General features: G+C 57.1%; 1 protein-coding gene across 1 annotated transcript; it reads left to right on the top strand.

The window, feature by feature from the left end:
• The first annotated feature begins 621 nt into the window (after positions 1-621).
• Positions 622-20,006, top strand: MLC1 (modulator of VRAC current 1). The gene is made up of 11 exons (XM_007126774.2): positions 622-774; positions 2,214-2,303; positions 3,655-3,708; positions 3,949-4,050; positions 9,940-10,038; positions 10,408-10,479; positions 11,319-11,435; positions 13,607-13,663; positions 14,307-14,429; positions 18,390-18,539; positions 19,932-20,006. Exons 1-11 carry the CDS (start codon positions 640-642, stop codon positions 20,004-20,006), a joined length of 1,074 nt encoding a protein of 357 aa, XP_007126836.2. The 5' UTR covers positions 622-639.
• The last annotated feature ends 937 nt before the right edge of the window (positions 20,007-20,943 follow it).

Raw genomic sequence — 20,943 nt, 5'->3', positions numbered from 1 at the left:
TTCAGGAAGCGGTCCTCCTTGCCTGGCTTAAGTGCAGTTCTGCCGGGCTTTTGTTCCATCTGTGAATAGTTCTTGCTGGACACCCAAGGCAGGGTGACTCGGTAACAGGAGCCCCTCACCCAGAGACCGGCATTCCCACACCAGAACCGCCGCAGAGGTAAGTGTGCAGACGGGAAACCCTCGTGTAGAGCACATCTGTGATCTCTTGTCCAGTTACCACCCTGAGTTTGGAGTCGCCAGCACATCGTGGGACTCATGAATGAAGCTGCCAGTGGAAGTGAAATTGAGGGGGGTGGGGAGAGGGCGAAGTACTTAAAGCCTAAAGTCCTGCTGTGAATCTAGACCGTTCAGGTTTGTTTTCCTGGGAAAGTGATTTTATTCACTTGTGGAATTAACTGCTTATTTTCTTCTTACAGTACTTCTATACAAATGATATTTCTTTTACTGAAAACAACTCAAAAACAAGTATTTATTGAAAATCACCTCTTGGGGAGTTTTTTCAGAGTGATCGGAAGTGAAATTTGTAATCTTATCACAAATAAATAAGTGGCGGTGTGGTGAGTGCGGCGCTGTGGCCGCTAATGTCAGCCTTTGCCCCCCGGCAGCGCCATGTCCCGGGAGGAGCTGGGCTACGACCGGATGCCCCCACTGGAGCGCGGGCGGCCGGATGCGGGGAGCTACGCCCCGGACACCAAGCCCAGTGACCTTCAGCTGTCTTCCAGGCTGCCCCCGTGCTTCAGCCGCAAGACGTGGGTCTTCTCCGTGCTGATGGGGGTGAGCAGCTCCGCGCCAGGCCCACGGAGACACCGTCCCCTCTGGGGTCCGCTGCCTGGGTGCTGTTCCCAGATGGCCTGGGGAAGAGCAGCCCCGGGTTACTTCCGCCTCTGAGAGACTCACGGGTGCTGATGTGCTTATTTGCTGTGCTCTTTGAGTTATTCTCCTCAGTTGGTGAGGCTCTGTCCTGCTGGCCCTGCTGGCCTCTGGGCTGTGGCTGCTCTGTGTCCTGGCAGGGGTCGGACAGCCCAGGGCCCACGCTGAGCCTGCCGGCTCACGTGTTGTACCAGGGCGGCCTCCACGACCCTCACCTCCTGGGGGTCTGCAGAGGTGGGGAGGAGGGGCCGCGCTCGCAGGACGGGCCTCTGGCGGGGTGGACAGCAGGACGGTGTCCTGAGGCAGGAGTCCAGGGCCATGGGACCAGGGAAGGCTGAGGGGCCAGGGGCCAGGGCCAGCAGGGAGGAGGGGGCAGGCCTGAGGGGACCTTGCCTGGGGTCCCGGGACGTCTCCCTTCCGATATGCTTGGATAAGCACTTGGACGACAGAAGAAGCCCTTTTGGCCCGAGCGGGCGCGGTCACCTGGGCTGGCCACTGGACGCGCCTCTCTGTGGGCGGGAGCTCGGGGGTCAGCGTGCCGGGGGCCGAGATCCAGGAGCCGGGCTGGGGCCTTGCCCCTCCCTGGGCCCTGGGCTCTGCGGGCCAGCCCCGCGGCACCCTGGTGGTCCTGCCCGCCCTCCCCCCAGCCGCTACCCTGTGCCACCGAGACGGGAACTCCCACCGTGTGGGTTGAAGAGGACACTTCTCCCTGCAGCCCCCGGGTGGATGGTGGGCGGCCGCTCAGCCTCCTCTCATTCCCGGGTCCTGGACTCTGTCGCCCGCAGCGGCCCGCGGCCACAGCCCTTGGTCCGCTGCCCTCTTCTCCCTGAGGGGTGCGCCTTGGCCTCCCCCGGCCCCGGGCCCGCGCACCCCAGCGCCCCCATTCCACGGGCTGCGCGCGGTCCTCCGCCACACCCGGTCTGAGCGACCTTATACCAGTGACCTCGACCCCACGGCCTCGCCCTGGGCAGAGAGTTTCCAGCTCCGGTGCTTTGAGCAGGATGGGGTTGTGTGCTCGGCTCTGTGCCTGGACCTGGGGGGCCCCGAGGTCCCTGAAATTGCACATGTGGGGTGAAGGCATTTTCTGGGGAGTGGAGCTGCCATTTCTTGCTTTGAATTTTGACAGAGTCTCCTGTCCCCCAGGTAAGTGTAGATGCCCATACCCTGCCCCTGGGGGAGGGTGGGCGGCTGCCGTCCTGCAGGGCGGGGTGAGGTCCGGCGGGATCCAGGCGTGGATGTCGGTGTTGTGCAGAGTTAAGTTGGAGTCAGAGGGCTAGTCGTTCAGCCTCCTGAGCTTCAGGCCTGACTGCGTTGTCACCCGAATTCGTGCTGCTGTTTTGCAGAGCTGCCTGATTGTGACCTCGGGGTTTTCCCTCTACCTGGGAAACGTGTTTCCTTTGGAGATGGATTACCTACGCTGTGCTGCAGGTTCAGTGAGTAGCAGTCCTGTGTCGGCACTCATGTTTGAGGTTATGCACCTGGGTTTTTTGCTCTGCGATACACCCGTTGCTGTCACTCGCTCCTCATTCAAACTCTCTTGCTATACTTTGGCTTCGAATAGCATCTGTTGCTTTTGAGAATGATCAATGAGGCAAGTCTATCTTACCCCACAGACTCCAGGGCAAGAAACGGCCCTTTGATCTCCAACACGCAGCTGCGTCCTGCCCCGGGCTGCCCCATGAGCCGTCAGGGAAGCCCCTCCGTGGTTTGGGGGCCGCGCCCCCACCCCTCCCCGAAGCTTGTACCTGCTTCTGGGCTCAGAGCCGAGGCCTGGGGAGCCACCAGTCCTCACGGGGAGACGACCAGTGACTCCCAGCAGCTCAAGCACAGGGCACATCCCCTGGGGTTTGGGGGGGCCCTCTCGCCCATCTGCTCTCCTGTTCCAGCCCTGTCAGCATCCCCAAATGTCTGAAAACGCAAGACAGGTGCAGCTGCCCTTACCCTGTACCCGCCGCCACAGGTTGCCCAGCTTCCACTCCCTTAGAAGAAAACCCCTTGAAAGAATTTGACCCGTTTCCTGCCCTTCTCTCTGGAACCCCCTAGGTGGCCCTTTGTGCTCACCAATGGAGCAGCCCTGGTTGGGGGTCACAGGGACCTCTGACCTCTGACTCAGATGGCTCCAGGGCCACGCTGACCTAGGCCGATGTCCCAGCAAAATCTTCGGTTGCGTCCCTCACCCCCAGGGGTGACAGGCTAGGGAGACCAGTCACGTGGCCCACTGGCTCCTCCGTCGGTGCCCAGCCCCCATCCGACCCCTGCTGGGCTCACCTTCCCCCACCACCACCTCCCACTGCAGGGTCTGGGCAGGGAGGTCCCGTCGCTGCAAGAGCGACACCGGCATGGCCCCCGGGACCCAGGCTGGCCCCGCAGCTGCCCCCCGCCTTGACTCCAGGCTGGCCCTCTCCCTTGTCCTCGGCTCCGGGGACGCAGTGGGGACCTCTGACAAGGACCCCGGGGGCTCTGGGGCCCCTGAGCATTTCTGCTCCTTCACACGCAGATGGTTTCCCCTTTCTGCGTGATTCTTACCAAGACGCGCCTGGTCTCGGGCCACAGGAAGCTACATCCGCTTCTAAGCGCGTCCAGCTAGGACAGTCTTCATTTCGGTGTCTTTTTCATCATCAGAACAATTAAAACTCTTTCCAGAATAATTATTTTGAAAGACCCAGGACCCTTCAGCGTCGAGAGGGCCCACTGCGTCGGACGGAGGGGGACATGCCTCGGGCCGTGTGGGTTTTCAGGACGCAGAGTGACCAGCAGGGCCACTCACCTGCTCTCTCTTTTCAGTGTATCCCCTCAGCCATAGTGAGCTTTGCTGTCTGGAGGAGAAACGCCAGCGCGGTGAGTCCAGCCTTCTGTCCGCGCCCTCTGCAGCCCTGCCCCCGCACCGGGGGGCTTCCTTCACCCCCTCCCTCTGCCCCCAGGAGGGCGGAGGGGCCCGAGCTCGCAGGCATCCCCCCAGCTGACTCTAGGCGCCCCATCCTTGGGATGGGTGATTAATGCCCGGTCACGTGGTTGAATGTCACTTGGTTTCTTTCTTCACACAAAGGAGAACGAAACCCCTCCTGTCTTGCCTTCCAGATTCCCAACTTCCAGATACTGTTTGTGTCCACGTTTGCTGTCACCACGACGTGTTTGATCTGGTTTGGATGCAAACTTGTCCTGAACCCGTCAGCAGTAGATGTGAGTCCCTGGAAAGCCACGTGGGTCCTCCCGGGGTCACAGGAGCCGAGGGCTCTGGCCCCGCTGGGTCTGCTGAGCCCTGTGGGCTCGGAGCTGGCGTTAGTGAGCTATGTGCTGGGTAGTTACACCGGAAATGTGTATCGTAGCTCTTGAGTTTGAGAATTTCATTTAGGCTTCTGAAGGAAAGAATCGCCTTTAACGCTCTCACTGATTTCAGTGGGCGAATTCACTGATTTTTGTATCTCTTTCACAACAGTTCTTAAACATTAACGGTAATGTAATAACATCTTTCATCAGATCTGCGATACTGCTGACGTAAGTTGCCCTGTTACTTTATGTTCCGTTAAGAAAAATGGAAGAGTCTTGTCATTTCAATTCCAATGCAGCAGAAAAAGAATCTCTAGGAAACGGGACCTGATCAGAGGTGCCTCTGCTCTGTGTTCAACACGTTTTCTTTAAGATCGGGAAAAGGATGTGGTGGCCCGAGGATGTCTCAGCCAGGCGTGTTAGGGCATGAAAAACGGACAGACACGCGGCTCTGAAAGGAGCACCTTGCTGCCCTCTTCTGCAGAAGAGACGATTTTCTGCTTTCTTGACATTTGGATTATCAAGCCCACGTAGCATGGTTGCTGGATGTGAAAATCAATGTAAAACAATTGTTTGTGCCAGAAACAGAGATTTTGGAAAATGTTATTATTTAATTACAGGTATCATTTTATAAAGTTCCTGGGAATAAACCTAACAAAAAGTCTGGAGGCACTTGTAGAAAATCATAAAGCCTCGCTGAGAATTACGATGCTTCTTTACCAAGGAAACCCTACGCGGAAGTGGGCGCCTGTCCCATGGGTCCAGAGCAAGTGCGCCTGCAGGCAGGATCCAGCAGGTTTAGGTGGTGACCAAGGGCCGGGGTAGAGCCCCCTTGAAGAACGTGTTTGGGGACTCACCCGCACCCCACAGCCGTCCCAGCAGGACAGGAGAGCCGCCCCTGACCGGTCGGCCCAGGCAGCCCCACGTGCGCGGCCGCAGCCCCGGCCCGCAGCGCAGCCGTGACCACCCTGGGGGGGCCCTGCCCCCGGCCCGCCCACCACGAAGCCGCGGCCAGTCGTCCCGCAGACACAAGGAGCACACTGTGTACGGAAGGGGACACGTTCTCCTGGAGTGGCCGGCCGGTCCCAGGGTACGTGAGGAGCCTCGGGAGAAAGTCAAGGGCAGCAGGGGACCGCGCCGGGCGCCCACCAGCAGGAAACCACGGTGCCAACGCGCAGCTCGGAGCCGCGCTAGTAATCAGAGGAAGGCATTGAAAGCCACAGGAGATGCCATTTCCAGCATTGGGACGGGCAGGAGCCCAGGGTGGTTCCCTCACATCTGGCAACTCCGACGCGCTGCTGTAGGCTCTATGGCAAAGTCTGGAATTTGCAGGTCCTTTCTGAAGAAGTACATACACTGGGGAGCCCCATGGCACAAACCCTGGAGAGACACGCACACATGTGACCAGGCGGTGTGTTCCTAGCGGCCCTGTGGATCGTGGCAAAAACCCCAAACCGAAACAGATAATCCAACGTCCACTACCTAGGATGGTGCCCCCAAGGGCACAAAGTGGGTGAAGAAATTGTGAAAGGTGCATGCAGCTTCATGTACACAGCCTCCTCCTACTGGATGGCCTCCCCTGGAGCTAGACCTGCATCGTCCCCCAACCCAGGCCCCAGCGCCAGAGCCCGCCATTAACCAGACCCTTCTGCCACCTCAAAGGTCCAGCCAGGCCGTGTGGAGGACACGAAGCTCGGACGCCTAAACACATGGAAGGACCCCAGGACCACGGTGTCAGGACCACCGGGGTCCAAACACAAGGTCACAAATGGTGAAACAGGAAACTCTGCAGCGTGAGGCCACTCAGGAAAGGGGCTGCTCCCCTCCCCTGTCTCCCTGTTGGGCCGGGCGCTGGACTTGAACCTCCGCCCTGGGGACAGCTACGCGGGGCTTCGCCGTAGAGTCTCTGCTCCCTCTTTCCCACCTGCCATCCCTGCCTTGGCTGCTGCATGTCCGCCGTGGGCACCACTTTCTTTAGGGAAGGATCCAGCTCCACGGCCTCCGATGCTCCCCTTCCACAACCGGGCCGACGTGGGCACGTGTCTTCGGGGTCCTCGTAGGCCGGGGAGGGGCGTGAGTCCACCTGGATTCAGCTAAGCCCAGGACACACCCTCACCGCCAGCGGGAGGCTGCCAGGTCCCATAGCCTTTGCCATACCTGGCGTCCCCAACAGCCCCCGTTTTCCCGTCTGATGACGGTGCTGTGGCTTGCTGTTACTCAGGTCACACTCTCTGATCACTCGTACTTTTGAGCCCCTCTTCCTGGGTGTTTGCCCTCTTGGGCTTCCTTCCCGTCCTTGGCTTGTCCTAAATCAGGGGTCTCTTCCTGTGAGCCGCAGCACTTGCTGTCTGTCACACTGTGTCAGGTTCCCCCGCGAGCTGCTCGACCCCATGCTTTTTATTGTGGCTTCGTGACTCCAGTTGTCTTCCTTCTTCAAAGCTGACAGCTCTTAGTTCAAATACATTTCAGGATAAGTTTATTGAGTCCCTCAAAAAATACAGCTGGGATTCTATTACGATTACTTGATATTTACAGAGTAATTTTGTGAGAATTGACATCTTTATTGTGTGGAGTCATCCCACTGAGGCCATAGACTGTCTCTCTTCTTACTCACATCATCTCTGTCCTTTATTAGGGTTGGAAAGTTCCGTGCATTCTTGGTTAGATAATCCCTAGATGATTGACGGATGTGTTGCTAGTGTGAATGGTGTCTTATTTATTAAATTATATTTTTAGATGGCTTATTGCTAGTGCAGAGAGAGGCTACTGATTTTCATTTTTTCTTTATTTTGAAATATTTGAGACTGGAAAGAATTTGCACAAATAGTACAGAGGATTCCTGTGTATCCTTCATCTAGTTTTCCCCGATGAGAGCATCTTACGTGGTCAAATCAGGAAACTGACATTGGCACGTGTTAACTTAGACCTTATTCATATTGTACCGGTTTTTAAAAATGGATTTTTATAAGTGGACTTTGTGCCTGGAAGCTTTGCTGGACTCGTATCCTCCGAGTTTTCTGTAGGTTATGTTGGTTTCTCTATGTAGGTCACCCTGTCGTCTGCAAATAACGACAGTTTAAACGCTCCTGTTCAGTCTAACCCTCTTGTTCCTTTTTCTCTATCGCTTTGGCCAGGACTTCTGCTACCGTGGGACTCTGTCTTATTCCTGACTTTAAATAGGTTGTATCTAAAGAGTTTCCAACAAGTTTTTTTTTTAAATTTATTTTTGGCTGCTTTGGGTCTTTGTTGCTACTCGCGGACTTCTCATTGTAGTGGCTTCTCTTGTTGTGGAGCACGGGCTCTAGGTGCGCAGGCTTCAGTAGTTGTGGCTCGTGGGCTTTGGAGCACAGGCTCAGTAGTTGTGGCACATGGGCTTAGTTGCTCTGCGGCGTGTGGGATCTTCCTGGACCGGGGATCGAACCTGTGTCCCCTGCATTGGCAGGTGGATTCTTAACCACTGTGCCACCAGGGAAGTCCACTTCGTCCGGTTTTAGAACCAGGGTTATACTGGTCTCATGAAATGAACGAGGCAGCTCTTATCTCTTTTTTTGTTTTTTTGCAAAACCTTGATATGATAAGAAGTCACTGCTTCTAGAAAGTTTGGTAGAACTCACCTGTAAAATCATCTCCATCCAGGGCTGTTGGTGAGGGGTGGTCTTTCATTATTAGTGTTGAAGTTTTCTGTCTCTTTTTGTGTCAAATTTAGGGTTTTATATTTTTTTCAAAAGTTTATCCATATCATGCATGTTTTCGAAATTATTAGTTTATAGTCGTTCATAATCTTGCTATTTTTTTTTTTTTTTTTTTGGCGGTACGCGGGCCTCTCACTGTTGTGGCCTCTCCCGTTGCGGAGCACAGGCTCAGCGGCCATGGCTCACGGGCCCAGCCGCTCCACGGCATGTGGGATCTTCCCAGATCGGGGCACGAACCCGCATCCCCTGCATCGGGAGACGGACTCTCACACACTGCGCCAGCAGGGAAGCCCTTGCTCACTGTTTTTAATTCAAGCCAAATATTTTAGTTATTTCTCCTTTTCATTCTGAAATGTAATTTATATCTCTATTGTATCTCTTATCAGTCTTTTCGAAGAACTGGTTTTGCTCTGTTAACCTCACTTTGTATTTCTGGTTGTCAGTCTCTGCCTAGAACCCTGATGAAACAGACATGTGGGATTATCTTAAAAAGTCACCCATTTATTATTGGTTTCTAATATCACTACATTAGGGTCAGAATGTACAACCTATAATGTATTGATTGTTCAGAATTTACCAGGGTTTGTTTTGTGGCCTAATAGATGGTCAATTTTTGTTAGTGCTACACAAATGCTACAAAAGAATGAAAATTCTATGTTTTATTTTGCATGTACAGTTCTGTAGATCCAACTTATTAGTTGCATTTGTTTTTAAATGTAGAATTTTAAAAAATCATCATTGAGGGTATAGTGAGGCCAAGAGATCAGGAGACGACTGCCACTGCAAAGGCAGTTTATCACAGGTCCCAAGAGAAGGGGGCCCCAGGGCCGGTCAGGAGGCAGGGAGAGGGGACATGTGGGCAGGAGCCTTCACTGGGGTTTCCACTGGGAGAGATGTGCAGCAGGGTGAGCAGGCTCAGACCTGCCAGCGTGAATAATCTCGGTGGGCTCAGGGCGGAGGGGCTGCCCAGGTGATTGGGGCAGGTGGCGGGAGAGGCCCATAGCGGCTCTCGATTGGTTGGTTTTATTTTATTTTATTATTTTTTTGGCCGCGCTGCATGGGATCTTTGTTTCCCGACCAAGGATTGAACCTGGCCATGGCAGCGAAAGTGCCAAGTTCTAACCGCTGGACTGCCAGGGAATTCCTGATTGGTTGTTTTGTTTGTTCGTTTGTTTGTTTGTTTTTTCCGGTTCGCGGGCCTCTCACTGTTGTGGCCTCTCCCATTGCAGAGCACGGGCTCCGGACGCGCAGGCTCAGCGGCCATGGCTCACGGGCCCAGCCGCTTCACGGCATGTGGGATCTTCCCGGACCGGGGCACGAACCCGCATCCCCTGCATCGGGAGGCGGACTCTCAACCACTGCGCCACCAGGGAAGCCCCGATTGGTTGGTTTTATATCACACAGTTAAATCAACTTCGCTGGTGTATCGTCCTGTGGGTTTAAACACAGGCATGGATTTCTGTGACTGGCAACCGTCAGGACACGCATCAGCTCCGGAACCCCCAGCCCCCTGGTGTTTTCTGCTTGGGACAATCATGCACAGAGCTGCTATAAACGTGGGCAGATTTTGGTGTGAACGTAAGCTTTCATCCCTTTAGAGTAAATGCCCAGGAGAGACCAACCACCAAGGAAGGTTGAGATCAGGGCAGACTACAACCCGAGGGCCAAATCCCGCCCTTGAGCCAACAATAATTTAAAATCAAAAACCCACCAACCGGGCTTCCCTGGTAGCACAGTGGTTGGGGGTCCACCTGCCGTTGCAGGGGACGCGGGTTCGTGCCCCGGTCCGGGGGGATCCCACATGCCGCGGAGCGGCTGGGCCCGTGAGCCATGGCCGCTGAGCCTGCGCGTCCGGAGCCTGTGCTCCGCGGCGGGAGAGGCCACAACAGTGAGGGGCCCGCGTACCGCAAAAAACAAAAACCAAAAAACCCACCAACCAACAAACAGAAAGATATACGTCAGTCAGAGGTGTGTGCCTGGCATCTGGCTTTGGACAGAAAAGTTGCCAAGACTTTGAAGAGGCGTCTAAGCCCCTTCGTGAGACTGTGCACGTTTCAGGGATGAAAGTGAAGAAGCCGCTTTTACAGACGTATGTGTTCTCCTTTGGCAGATCAATTTCAACCTGATTCTGCTGCTTCTGCTGGAGCTTTTCATGGCGGCCACGGTGATCATATCTGCGAGGTCCGGCGAGGCGCACTGCAAGCAGAAGGTCGGTCTAGCCTGAGGCACGGCTGCGCTGCAGACGTGGCTGCGGGGCGAGAGGCCAGCGGCCCCGGGGAGGCACACCCGGGGATGCAGCACCATCTCCTCCACGGCCTGACCCTGATCAAGTAACACCACCCCCACCCCCCAGTAGTGTTACACGCAGAGACCAAGTCCACCTAAAGTATCACCTTGTAGACTAGGACTTCAGCAATCAGACACATTTTCACATGCAACGAGAAGATCCGTGTTTGAGCGTTCGCGCTGAAGCCTGAAGATCCAGGAGCGTCTCCCAGATGCTCACGTTTCAGACCATCACCCGAGCGACGGCCTGGACAGACGGCCACCCCTGTGATGAGCTTTTGTTTCTTTTCAGGCCTCCATCTCTGAGAGCACCAACGTTGTGTATGAAGTGACATTTCCCGCTCGGGTCCTGAAATCCTATTCCGTAAGGAAAGCTTTTCTTTCTCCTTATTTTATTTCATTGTGGGGGGAGTACTAGATAAATATGGTGTAGGCGTGTCCCTGGTACACGACCTGTCCTGGTTGACAGTACACCCCCTTTTACTCTCAACGTGTGCCTAGATCATATGTTAATTGTGTTTTCACTCGTTTATGTCCTCTCCAAAATTTTTTAGTCTACTCGTTCTATTACTGAAAGATCTGTTAAAAACCTCCCAATCTGTGGGCATTATCGATTTGTCTTTGTAATTCTGTAGCTTTTCACCATAGAGTTTTGGAGCCTGGGTTTTTAGGTACGCGAAAGTTTAGGATTCCTTCCTTCCTTCTTTCATTTTTTTTTTTTTTTTAAATCATTACGAGCAACTCTCTTTAGTAATGGCTTTTGCCATAGAACATATATTGTTAACTACATCAGTTATCTCTTGGGTAATATTTTCCCAGTGTATCTTTCCGTCTTCTTCCAGCTTTTCCGTCCTTACATTTGGGCAGTTTCTGTACAGAGTGTTGGTGCCGTTTGAATTGAGCTGGTTCACTCAGAGCGCAATTTCTGACACTTTCATATTTATCTTTCCATCTTTTTGTTTCCTATTTTCTATGCCTTTTCCCACCTTCCTTTGAATTGGCAGGAGCTTCTTCCTTCCCTTTCCCACGAATTTGGGTTGGAAGTATGCGTTTTTGATATCCCCTTGGAGGTTTTCCTCAGCGTCTCAGCACGGGGCGCCCTGATGCTCTGCCCTGAACTCACAGGACCCTCTGCACCCCCGCCCCCTTCCAGGGACCCCGGGGAGCCTGCCCGTTCCCCTGGGTGACACTCTCTGCCCCCAGGTCATCGAGGTGATCGCCGGTGTCTCCGCCATCCTTGGAGGGGTCATCGCTCTGAACGTGGATGACGCCATCTCAGGCCCGCACCTTTCGGTGACGTTCTTTTGGATCTTAGTGGCCGTGAGTACACCCTGGGTGGCCCTCGTCAGTGTGGCCGACCTTTGAGCTCAGTTTCGGGGCAGTCAGGCAGGAAAGCAGCAGGAGGAGGGGCGGGGGTGGGGAGTGGGCGCTGGTGGGCCGAGCAAGATGCTTCCCAGGTCCTCGTGGGCCCCAGACCAGGGCGATTTGGGAACCGAGGATTAAATGAGTCGGGATGTTAGCTGGTATTATTATTATTATTATTATTGTTATTTTAAAACTGGCTTGAGGATACCAGTACCTCATACAGATGTATTTTTTTTTTTTTTTTTTGTGGTATGCGGGCCTCCCCCCGCTGTGGCCTCTCCCGTTGCGGAGCACAGGCTCCGGACGCGCAGGCCCAGCGGCCATGGCTCACGGGCCCGGCCGCTCCGCGGCATGTGGGATCCTCCCGGACCGGGGCGCGAACCCGGTTCCCCTGCATCGGCAGGCGGACGCGCAACCGCTGTGCCACCAGGGAAGCCCCAGATGTATTTTTATAATCGTGATACTATTTACTCCCTCAGATTAGCTATTATTGTATTTTAATATAAATTTATTTATTTATTTTTGGCTGTGTTGCTGCGCGCGGGCTCTCTCTAGTTGCGGCGAGCGGGGGCTCCTCTTTTCTTTGCGGTGCTCGTGCTTCTCATCGCGGTGGCTTCTCTCGCTGCGGGGCACGGGCTCTAAGCGCGGGCTTCGGTAGTTGTGGCTCGCGGGCTCTAGAGCGCAGGCTCAGTAGTTGTGGCGCACGGGCTTAGTTACTCCGCGGCATGTGGCATCTTCCCGGACCAGGGCTCGAACCCGTGTCCTCTGCATTGGCAGGTGGATTCTTAACCACTGCGGCACCGGGGATGCGGTAGCTGCTACTACTATTTTATGTTTTTTGTATTAGTTTCCCTGAAAAATACTTGTTTTATTATTTCATAACATACAACGTTCACATTGTTTTATAATACGTTTTAAAATGTAATACATTTATGGTATTTTACATTGAATACGACTACCGTAAATGCCTAGCACCGCACCTGGTGCTTGGTAAGTGCTTACTGACTACACGGTCACTGTTCTAAACATGGGCCTTTCATCCTTTTATAAGTAAGTCCGAGGTGACTTACGTAATTTAACGTTGTTTAGCGTTCAGCTGAAGTGCGGCCCGGGGAACACACGGCCCCCAGGCTTCGGCCCCCCTTGGCTGTGCTGCCGGCTGGGTGTGGGCCACACATCCACTTGGAGCAGCTGCGATGGGCCCCTGCGCACCCGAGTTTCCACGTGTCACGTGATGCCCTGAAACCACAGGCTCCCGTGCCTTGTGCTCCCACACCAAGGGCCTGGGCATTTCCTTTTCCTTTGTGGGCGTGTGGATGGGCAACTGGGGCCCGGACACACTTGGGCCCAGCAGGCTGTGCTGGGCTGGGGCGGCGGGCCCCTGGGCGCCTGGGCCCCCCGCTGGGGGCAGGTGGATGGCAGGGGCCGGGCCCAGCGCTCAGCAGCTTCGAGGAAACCTTGTGCTCCCCCGAGCTTCCCTCTGTGCCCGAATCGTGCAGAACTAAGTCAAGCTCCTTAAAATAAGTGGGAAAAGGCATCTATTGATTACAAAGGGACAGGAACGCTGTCCAGCGGAGGAGCCCCCAGTGGTCAAACATGGTGGGCAGGGGCACGGTGTCTCCAGGGGCCCTGAGTCTGAGAGTCCAACCGAGCCTGCCAGCGGCCAGCCGGTTGCTCCCTCCAGAAATGCGGCATCGTGAAGGCGGCACCGCTGAGGGTCAGCTGAGGCCTCCCCATCAAGGAGGCCAGCGAACTGACAAGAAACATGAAGCGTGATCATCGATTGGGTCCTGAGCTGGGAACAGACCCAGCTGGACCAGGACATCATCGGGACAGTTGCAAGTTCGAACACAGACCCTGCCTTGGACGAAGCTGTTGAGTCAGTGTTACGTTTCCCCGGTGCGGTGCTGAATCGAGACGGAGCAGGAGACACGCACACAAGTATTTAGGGGCGGGTGCCACATCTGAGAGAGCAGGTGTGAGGGTTCCAGGGTGCTCTGCCTCTCTTGCACGGACCCCCGGCTCTCCTGGCGACCAGGATGGCCCGAACCAGAACGGGAGGGTGCACGTCTGGGACCTGACTTGGGCTCTCATCTCTGAAGCCCTTCTTTTTCCTTTGCTCTTAGTGTTTTCCAAGTGCCATTGTCAGTCACGTGACAGCAGAGTGTCCCAGCAGATCTCTGGTAGGTGAAGCCCGGCCGGGTTCAGGCACCCGCGGAGCGACCTGCCGGGCTGGGCGGGGTCGGGGGCGAGCACCTGAGGGGCGTCTGCGGGCTGCGGGCCTGCGGGGGCCTTGCGACTGTCCGAGGGCTGGGCTGTCTGTGGAAGTAAGCAGAAACGGCCCATTTGGCATAAGAGTCGGGAGAGATTCCTGGGACTCAGCAGAGGCGGCGTCCTGTCCGGCTGTGGATGTCGGACAGTGACAGTCGCTAAACCGGCCCAAATGCCCTGCGGCGTGAGCGTCCGAGCTGGTGCTGAGCTCAGCCGACACCTGGGCCTGCGTGGCCTCTGGGCCAGTCATCGCTCTCGGAGGCGGGAGGGCCTTGGGAGGTCGCAGGAGCAGGTCGGAGGGCACTGGAAGAGGCCGTCAGTTCCTAAGTGCTATTTTATCAACAGAGCGAATTGCGCCTAAGTTGAGAAAACTCGCCAGACACACGGTGAGCTTGGAATTAACGGGCAAACCGAGCGCAGAGACGCAGCGGGTGCCCCACGCTGGACGCAGCCGCACGTCGGCTCGTCAGCCCCGCTGTGTGATTGCCGGGCCGCGCCCTGTCCGGGCGGCGGCTCCCAGACCCCGACGCCCCCCTCTTGTCTGCTCCCCGCCAGGTGGAGGTGCTGATAGCCATCTGCAGCCTCGCGGCCCCGCTGCTGTTCACAGCCTCGGGGTACCTGTCCTTCAGCGTAATGAGAATCATGGCTGTCTTCAAAGATTACCCGCCAGCCTTCAAGGTGGGTGTTCTTTTCTTTTCTTTTCAACTCGCTAGAAACCCGATGGCGCTGGGCAGCGCCGAGCCGCTGCCACGTCGGGGCCGATGGCCGGAGCTGGCTTTGCACACGGCCTGACGTGCACGGAGCGGCTTCTGCTAATTGGCTTTTCTCCGTGGACAGTGAGGTGTGTGTGCACCGTCCTCTGATGCCCGTTCCGCCCGGGACCGCTCAGCTGCTTCTGTCCTTCTCCTCTGGGCTGCTCTGCCCTGAGCACCCCCGCAGACACCCCTCTTGACAGGCGCCTTCCATTTGCTCGGCCCTGTTCCCATCCACTTGCGTTTTAGAGTCACCGTTTGTCCCGTTTCACGAGAGGCCCGCTGGTTCCCGGGTAAACTGAGGGGAGTGAGAGCCTCCCCTCTGAGGGGGCTTCTCGGGGGTCCAGCGTCCTCCCCGCAGGCTCGGGCCCACGTGAGGTTAGTCCGCAGACGCCCCGCGGCGTTTCCGGTATAGACAGCGTTTGCCCCCAAACGTTTATCATGAGAAATTTCAAACGTACAGAAGAGGTGAAAGGTTAATGCAGTCAACGCTGAGACTCCCTGGCGGTTTACGTGTGTGTCCGTGTGCGTGTTTATGCTGACGGTGGGTGGAGCGCACACTCGGCCATCGTTTGCCAGAAGCATCTGAAAGCAAGTGGCAGAGGACTGAGGTGACCCTTCGCCCTTAGATGCTCTGGCATCTCAAGTCTCCTGCACACCTGAGGTGGCTGACGTACTAGGTGACAGCACATTGTCCCCTCAGACCATCCCGAGAAGATGCTTCGTGGGCTGAGGTTCTCAGAGCTTCGAGGGTCACCCCTTGCTCTCTGGTCTCTTTGGATCCGGGACGGTTCCCGCTTTCTCCCCCAGGACACTGACCTTTCGGAGTCCAGGCCAGTTGTCCTGGTGATGGTCCCGGCTGTGGATCGGTTTGCAGTGGTGTCCGCAGGAGCGAGTGCAGGAGCACTGGTGTTGCCCTCCTGGCCGGCTTGCAGCGGCTGCCGGGGTGCCTCTCGGAAGGCAGGCGACCCCTCGCGGGACGGAGGTGCCTGCGGGCAGCACTGAGGGCTGCTCGCTGCCTGGGCCACAGGGGAGGCCGGGCCGCTCACACCTGCGCCTGCCCGAGACCCCGCGGAGGACGTGTGCTTGTCCTCGTCGGCAGAGCGCCGCATCCTTTGTTCTTTGACGCTCCGGGTGACCCACCCCTGGGCTCCCAGATGCCAGCACATCATCCTCTCCCGTCAGACGCTTGAGATGGCCCGGGCTCACCTGGGCCTGGTCCTGCCCTGTCTCGCCCTCGCCCCTGGAGGGGAGCCGTGTGCCCACTCCTGCGGGGGCGTCGTTACTCCTGAGCCCCGTCAGTGGACAGAGCTGAGAAATACATGTCCACTTAAAGATCCCTAACGTATATTGCTATTTCCAATTCAAATTTTACATTCTAGGGTTTTTTTCCCCTTAACCTCTGTTATTTTATATTTGCATCATTTTTCTGTTAGTCCAAAAATCCTGGTAACATTGAATATAGGTACTGCTTAATTTTGCCTGACAACACACACGTGTTCACAATTACAGGGCCCGTTCTCTACAGCAGTGCACCTGCTGGGTGAGGGACGGCCCCCTGTACTCACTCGGAGGTGCGGTCGTGTGCTCTGGGAAGGAATCCCCCTCTGTGAGTGGTCCTGCTACACACTCAAGTTTAATGGTTTCTCTTTGTATTCAGTTTTAGGCTCTGATGCTTTTTTTCCCTCTGAATAGTATTTTTGAATATATAAAACTTTCACATGGTTCAAGTCAAATCATCCGAAAGGCAAACTCAGAGGAGTTGTGGTCCCATCCACGGCTTCCCCGATTCCTTCTACAGGCAACCTACAGTGCATATTATTGTTTTCCTTCTTTCCTACAAAACAGGTCACGCTAATCACGCTTCTACACCTTACCTTTCTTTTTTTAACTTAATTTCTCCCGGGGGCTCCCGTTTTCCCTCCCACCAACGGCATGAGAGCACCCACTTCTCCGTAGCTGGGGAGGGTTGCCACGCTGGGCTTTGTAACACAGGTGAGAGACAGAGCCTCGCGTGGGGCTGTTACGTGCATCTCTCTGAAAACGAGTGACCTCTTACTGTGCCTACGGTGCTGCATTTCTCCATAACCTCCGTCCGTGTCTCTTGACCATTTCCTAGTGGGCTTTGAGAGTGCTGCTAACACAGGGAGCCCAGTCCTCCGTCAGACACAGAAGATGCAAGCAGCAGCCTCGGCTTGGCAACTGTTTGCACTCTGCCTGTTGTGATTTTTGTCACGTGGAAGCTTTGTTGTCGTTGTTGTTTTTACGTAGTTAAATTTGTCAGTATTTTCCTTTATTGCCTCTAGCTTTTAAGTCACAATTGGAAAGGCTCGTACTCGTGTTTCCGCTGGAGTTTAGCCTGGAGTGCAGCACAGGGAGTGGGCCCCATCGGACTTTCCTCAAATGGCTCGTGGTTCAAACACTGTTTATTTAAAAGCCCACCTTTTCCTCAGTCGTCTGAGACTCTGCCTTTGTCACGCACTGAGCTTCGCTCTGTTTGCGTCTGTTTTTGCCCTGACTGTCCCCCCTCAGCCGGTCTGTGCCGCCAGGTGCACCCCGGAGGTTTGCACCGGGTGTTGTCACCTGGCCTGCCCGATGCCTCGCAGCCGGCTGCCCTGCGTTTCGGGGTGACTCACTTCTGTCGCTTGCTAGCTCTTCTATATGAATACTAGCTAGCTAGCTAGCTATTTCTTTCTTTATTCATCCATTTATTTATTTATGGCTGCGTTGGGTCCTCGCTGTTGCACGTGGGCTTTCTCTAGCTGCGGTGAGCGGGGGCTGCTCTTCGCTGTGGTGCGCGGGCTTCTCATTTTCTCATTGCGGCGGCTTCTCTTGTTGCGGAGCACGGGCTCTAGGCACGCAGAGCTTCAATAGTTGTGGCACGCGGGCTCAGTAGTTGCGGCTCGCAGGCTCTAGAGCGCGGGCTCAGTAGTTGTGGCGCACGGGCTTAGTTGCTCCGCGGCATGTGGGATCTTCCCGGACCAGGGCTCGAACCCGTGTCCCCTGTGTTGGCAGCCGGATTCTTAACCACTGCGCCACCAGGGAGGTCCCTATATGAATTGTAGGATCACCCTGCCTGGCTCTAGATAGCCCAATGTTGCATTTTTAAAAAAACTGGACTCATGGTTAAATGTGCACATAAACTTCAGAGGTGTTGAGCCTTTTTGGTTTTTTTAACAGTGACATTTTCTGGGTTCTTCTTTGTCTTAGCGTTGCATTGTTTTGTATTTTTTTCTGAGGCTGGAAGGACACCCCTGCAGTGTGGGGAGGGGCCAGTGCTCTGTGGATGTCCTTGCAGCCACTGGGGCTTCCTCTAGTCCCGGGCAGACCCCTCCTCACCAGCAGCCAGTGCCGGACCCTCCAGCCTCGAGACTGATCTGTCGACGGCGCCCGTGTCCCGCCGCCCCGGACCCCGCCCCTCTCTCTCGTCCGGCTCGGGGCCTCCACGGCAGACCTCCGCCCCATCTGGGCACCCTCGGCGAGGCCACGGGTGGTTTCAGTGGCTCCGCCGTGGACCCGAGTGGCTGTTGGGAGGCCTGGACGACTTGACCCGGGCAGCGGCACCATCTCGGGGCTTGGCTGCCTGCGGGTCATCTTTGTGTCCCTCTGTTAAACCCAGAGCAGAGGTGATTCCCTCAACTCTCTCTCACTGAGACAGAATGTTACTGCTCAGGCTGGTGGCATAACAGGGCACAGTGGAGTGAGAGCCTGAAACCGCTCCACACAGACTGCTGCGGGGCTCACGCTCTGTGCTTCGGGGCCACGGCCCGGGCAGCCTGTGCGTTGCCTCCCTGGGCAGCGGGCCCACGCGGCGGGGGCCTGGGGGCGGCTGAGAGCCAGGAGGAGAGGCCCTGGGCGGCTCACCGCCTGTCCCCACCCCCGGCAGCCCCACGACGCTCTCGCGCCGCTGCTGCTGCTGGAGCTGCTGCTGCAGGCGGGCCTCAACACGGCCACGGTCCTCCAGTGCGTGCGCTTCAAGGCGGGCGCGTCCTGGGACGCCGCACGGCCCGGCCCGCAGGGGCGCCCGGCGGGAGAGGTGAGTGGCCTCCGAGCGAGCGTGCCTCCCCGTCCCGTCCCGTCCCGTCCCGTCCCGGCGGGCGCGTCCTGGGACGCCGCACGGCCCGGCCCGCAGGGGCGCCCGGCGGGAGAGGTGAGTGGCCTCCGAGCGAGCGTGCCTCCCCCCCCCGTCCCGTCCCGTCCCGTCCCGTCCCAGCGGGGCTGTCTTCCCAGGGCCCTGGGCAAAGCGACGCCCACCTGCGCTGGCTTCTTCCAAGACCTGTTGGGTCGCTTCGTATTTTCTAAAACACCCCAGAAAAATCTTGGAAAGGTGCAATACGTTATACGCTTTCTAAGCCAGCCAGGCAAACACAAATCCATTTCTGGAAAGGTAGTATGGACCGAACTCTGCCAGTCCTACTCTTACAAATGTAGAAGAGAACTTGGCAAACATCTGCATGGACCACAGCGCTTTCCCTCCCGCGGCTCGTCACGGTGCCCACTGCAGACGCGGCGTCGGCGGCCCCTGGCCGGTGGGCTCTGAGGGCCACGCCGGCCCCTCGGGCAGGCTCAAGGCCGCTGCACTTTCCCCGGGCCCTGCCTCTTGTCCCCCACAGCTGAAAGGCTCCTCCCACGAGCTGCCCACTGTGGTGCTTTTACTGGGCAGACCTGCCCACTGTCCTCCCGGTGCGCGATGCTCCGGGTCCCGGGGAGGCTGCTGCAGGGCCCTCCAGGGCCACCCTGGGGGGGACCGGGCACTCCTCCAGCCCAGCCACCACCCGGGCCCGCCCCGTCCCACGCCCTGCTCTCCTGCTCTCCTGCAACACGTCCAGCGCGGCCAGCCTCCTGCCTTCGTCACCCTGTCGCCCCACGAGGCTGCTCCCGCCCTTCCTGGGGGACGCACTCCGGCCGTCGGCCCTTCCTCAGCCACCCTACATGCTCCACCTCTCCCTTCGGTGCACTTCTCATATGGCGTCGTTTGGTTGTTGTTTTTACCCGGTTGTGGTCAGTCCCCGGCGGGGTTGGCTTTGTCCCTGGGTCCCACGTGAGGTCCCCCTGGTTCTGTGGCAGGACGCCAAGGTGCAGCGTCAGGCCAATGAATCCTCCCCCCACGTTCCAGAACTGCCAGTTCTGGGGGCTCAGGGGGGGCTGAGCTGGGCAGCTGTCCTCCCTGTTTGGTGACCGCTGCCTCAAGCGTCCTCCCTCCCCTGGTGTCACGCCCCTGGAGATGCCTTCACCACGGCAGCCTCCCACCCCCGCATCCAGAGCCCACCCCGCGGGCCAGGCCCCGCCCTGGCGGAGGACATGTGCTCTGGGTTGTGGCCGGAGGTGCCGGGGCTCTGGGACAGCAGAGTAGGGAGAGGGAACTGAGCCTGCTTCCTGCCGTGTGGGTGGCCCGGGGCAAATAACTCTTTGCCTGTCTCAGTCACAGGTGGCCAGAAGCCCCCTGAAGGAGTTTGACAAGGAGAAGGCGTGGAGAGCCGTCATGGTGCAAATGGCCCAGTGACTGCGGACCCAGCTTGTTAACTTAACGCACAGACGCTAGTTGTCCCTGAGCCGCGACCTTCCAACTCGCCCCTCCCCTTTCGTAGGGCAGGCTGGGCTGCAAGGTGGCGTTTTCATTTCTTACGGTAGTTGAATTTTGAACTAGGCAGAGGTTGACTCTTTTGCGCTGACTGGGGGGCTGCAGTCAGTTCAGCGCTCCCGAGGTGGCCGAGCCACAGGCGCAGGGGCACGGGACCCCCAGGTGAGGGAGGGGCCCACGCTAGAGCTGAATTCTCCAGGCGCTGATGTTTGGGCAACCACGGGTCTCCGGGTTCCCGGTCCAACCAGTGACCGGCTGCCGGTGTCTGCTCCTCCGAGCCTCGCCCGGCCTCCCTGCCCTGCTTTTGTGGAGCACCTGCTGTCCGCAGCCAGCACACACACACCGTGCTAAGCCGTGCGTGGATCTCACCCATTTCGGCTCTTCTCGGGGGCCCAGCCCGCTGAGGGAGCGTGGATTCCTTGGCGAGGGCAGAGCTGCTTCCGCCCTGTCTCGAGAGCCCGTGGAGCTACTTCCCTCAGAGCCGGGGGTGCGGGGCAGCCCCCACCCCCAATGCGCAGCTTTCCCCACGTGAAGCCCACCTGCCTGCATTTCTGCTCTCTCTATACTTAAACCCAGTCTTTCCGGAAGGGCCCCCGTTCAGTGGCCCTGGTGCATGTATGGGTGTCCTACATGGCCAGTGGAGACCCAGCTCAGCAGCAGTCAGCCTGCACCCGTCCTGAGCCCTCTGTCAACAACACTGGGGTCGACCCCGTCCACTGTGGCAGCTCAGTGTTCTCTGGGGTGGGGCCGTTGTCCAAGGCTCTGAAAACTGACAGCTCACATCTCCACGTCTCGGTGGCCTCCGTGTCCCGGGTGGGCCAGGAAGACGGATGCCTTGGTCAGGCCCCCAAACAAGCAC

The sequence above is a fragment of the Physeter macrocephalus genome, chromosome 6 (assembly GCF_002837175.3).
Source record: "Physeter macrocephalus isolate SW-GA chromosome 6, ASM283717v5, whole genome shotgun sequence".
NCBI lineage: Eukaryota > Metazoa > Chordata > Mammalia > Artiodactyla > Physeteridae > Physeter > Physeter macrocephalus.
This window is presented reverse-complemented; position numbering and strand designations above follow the sequence as displayed.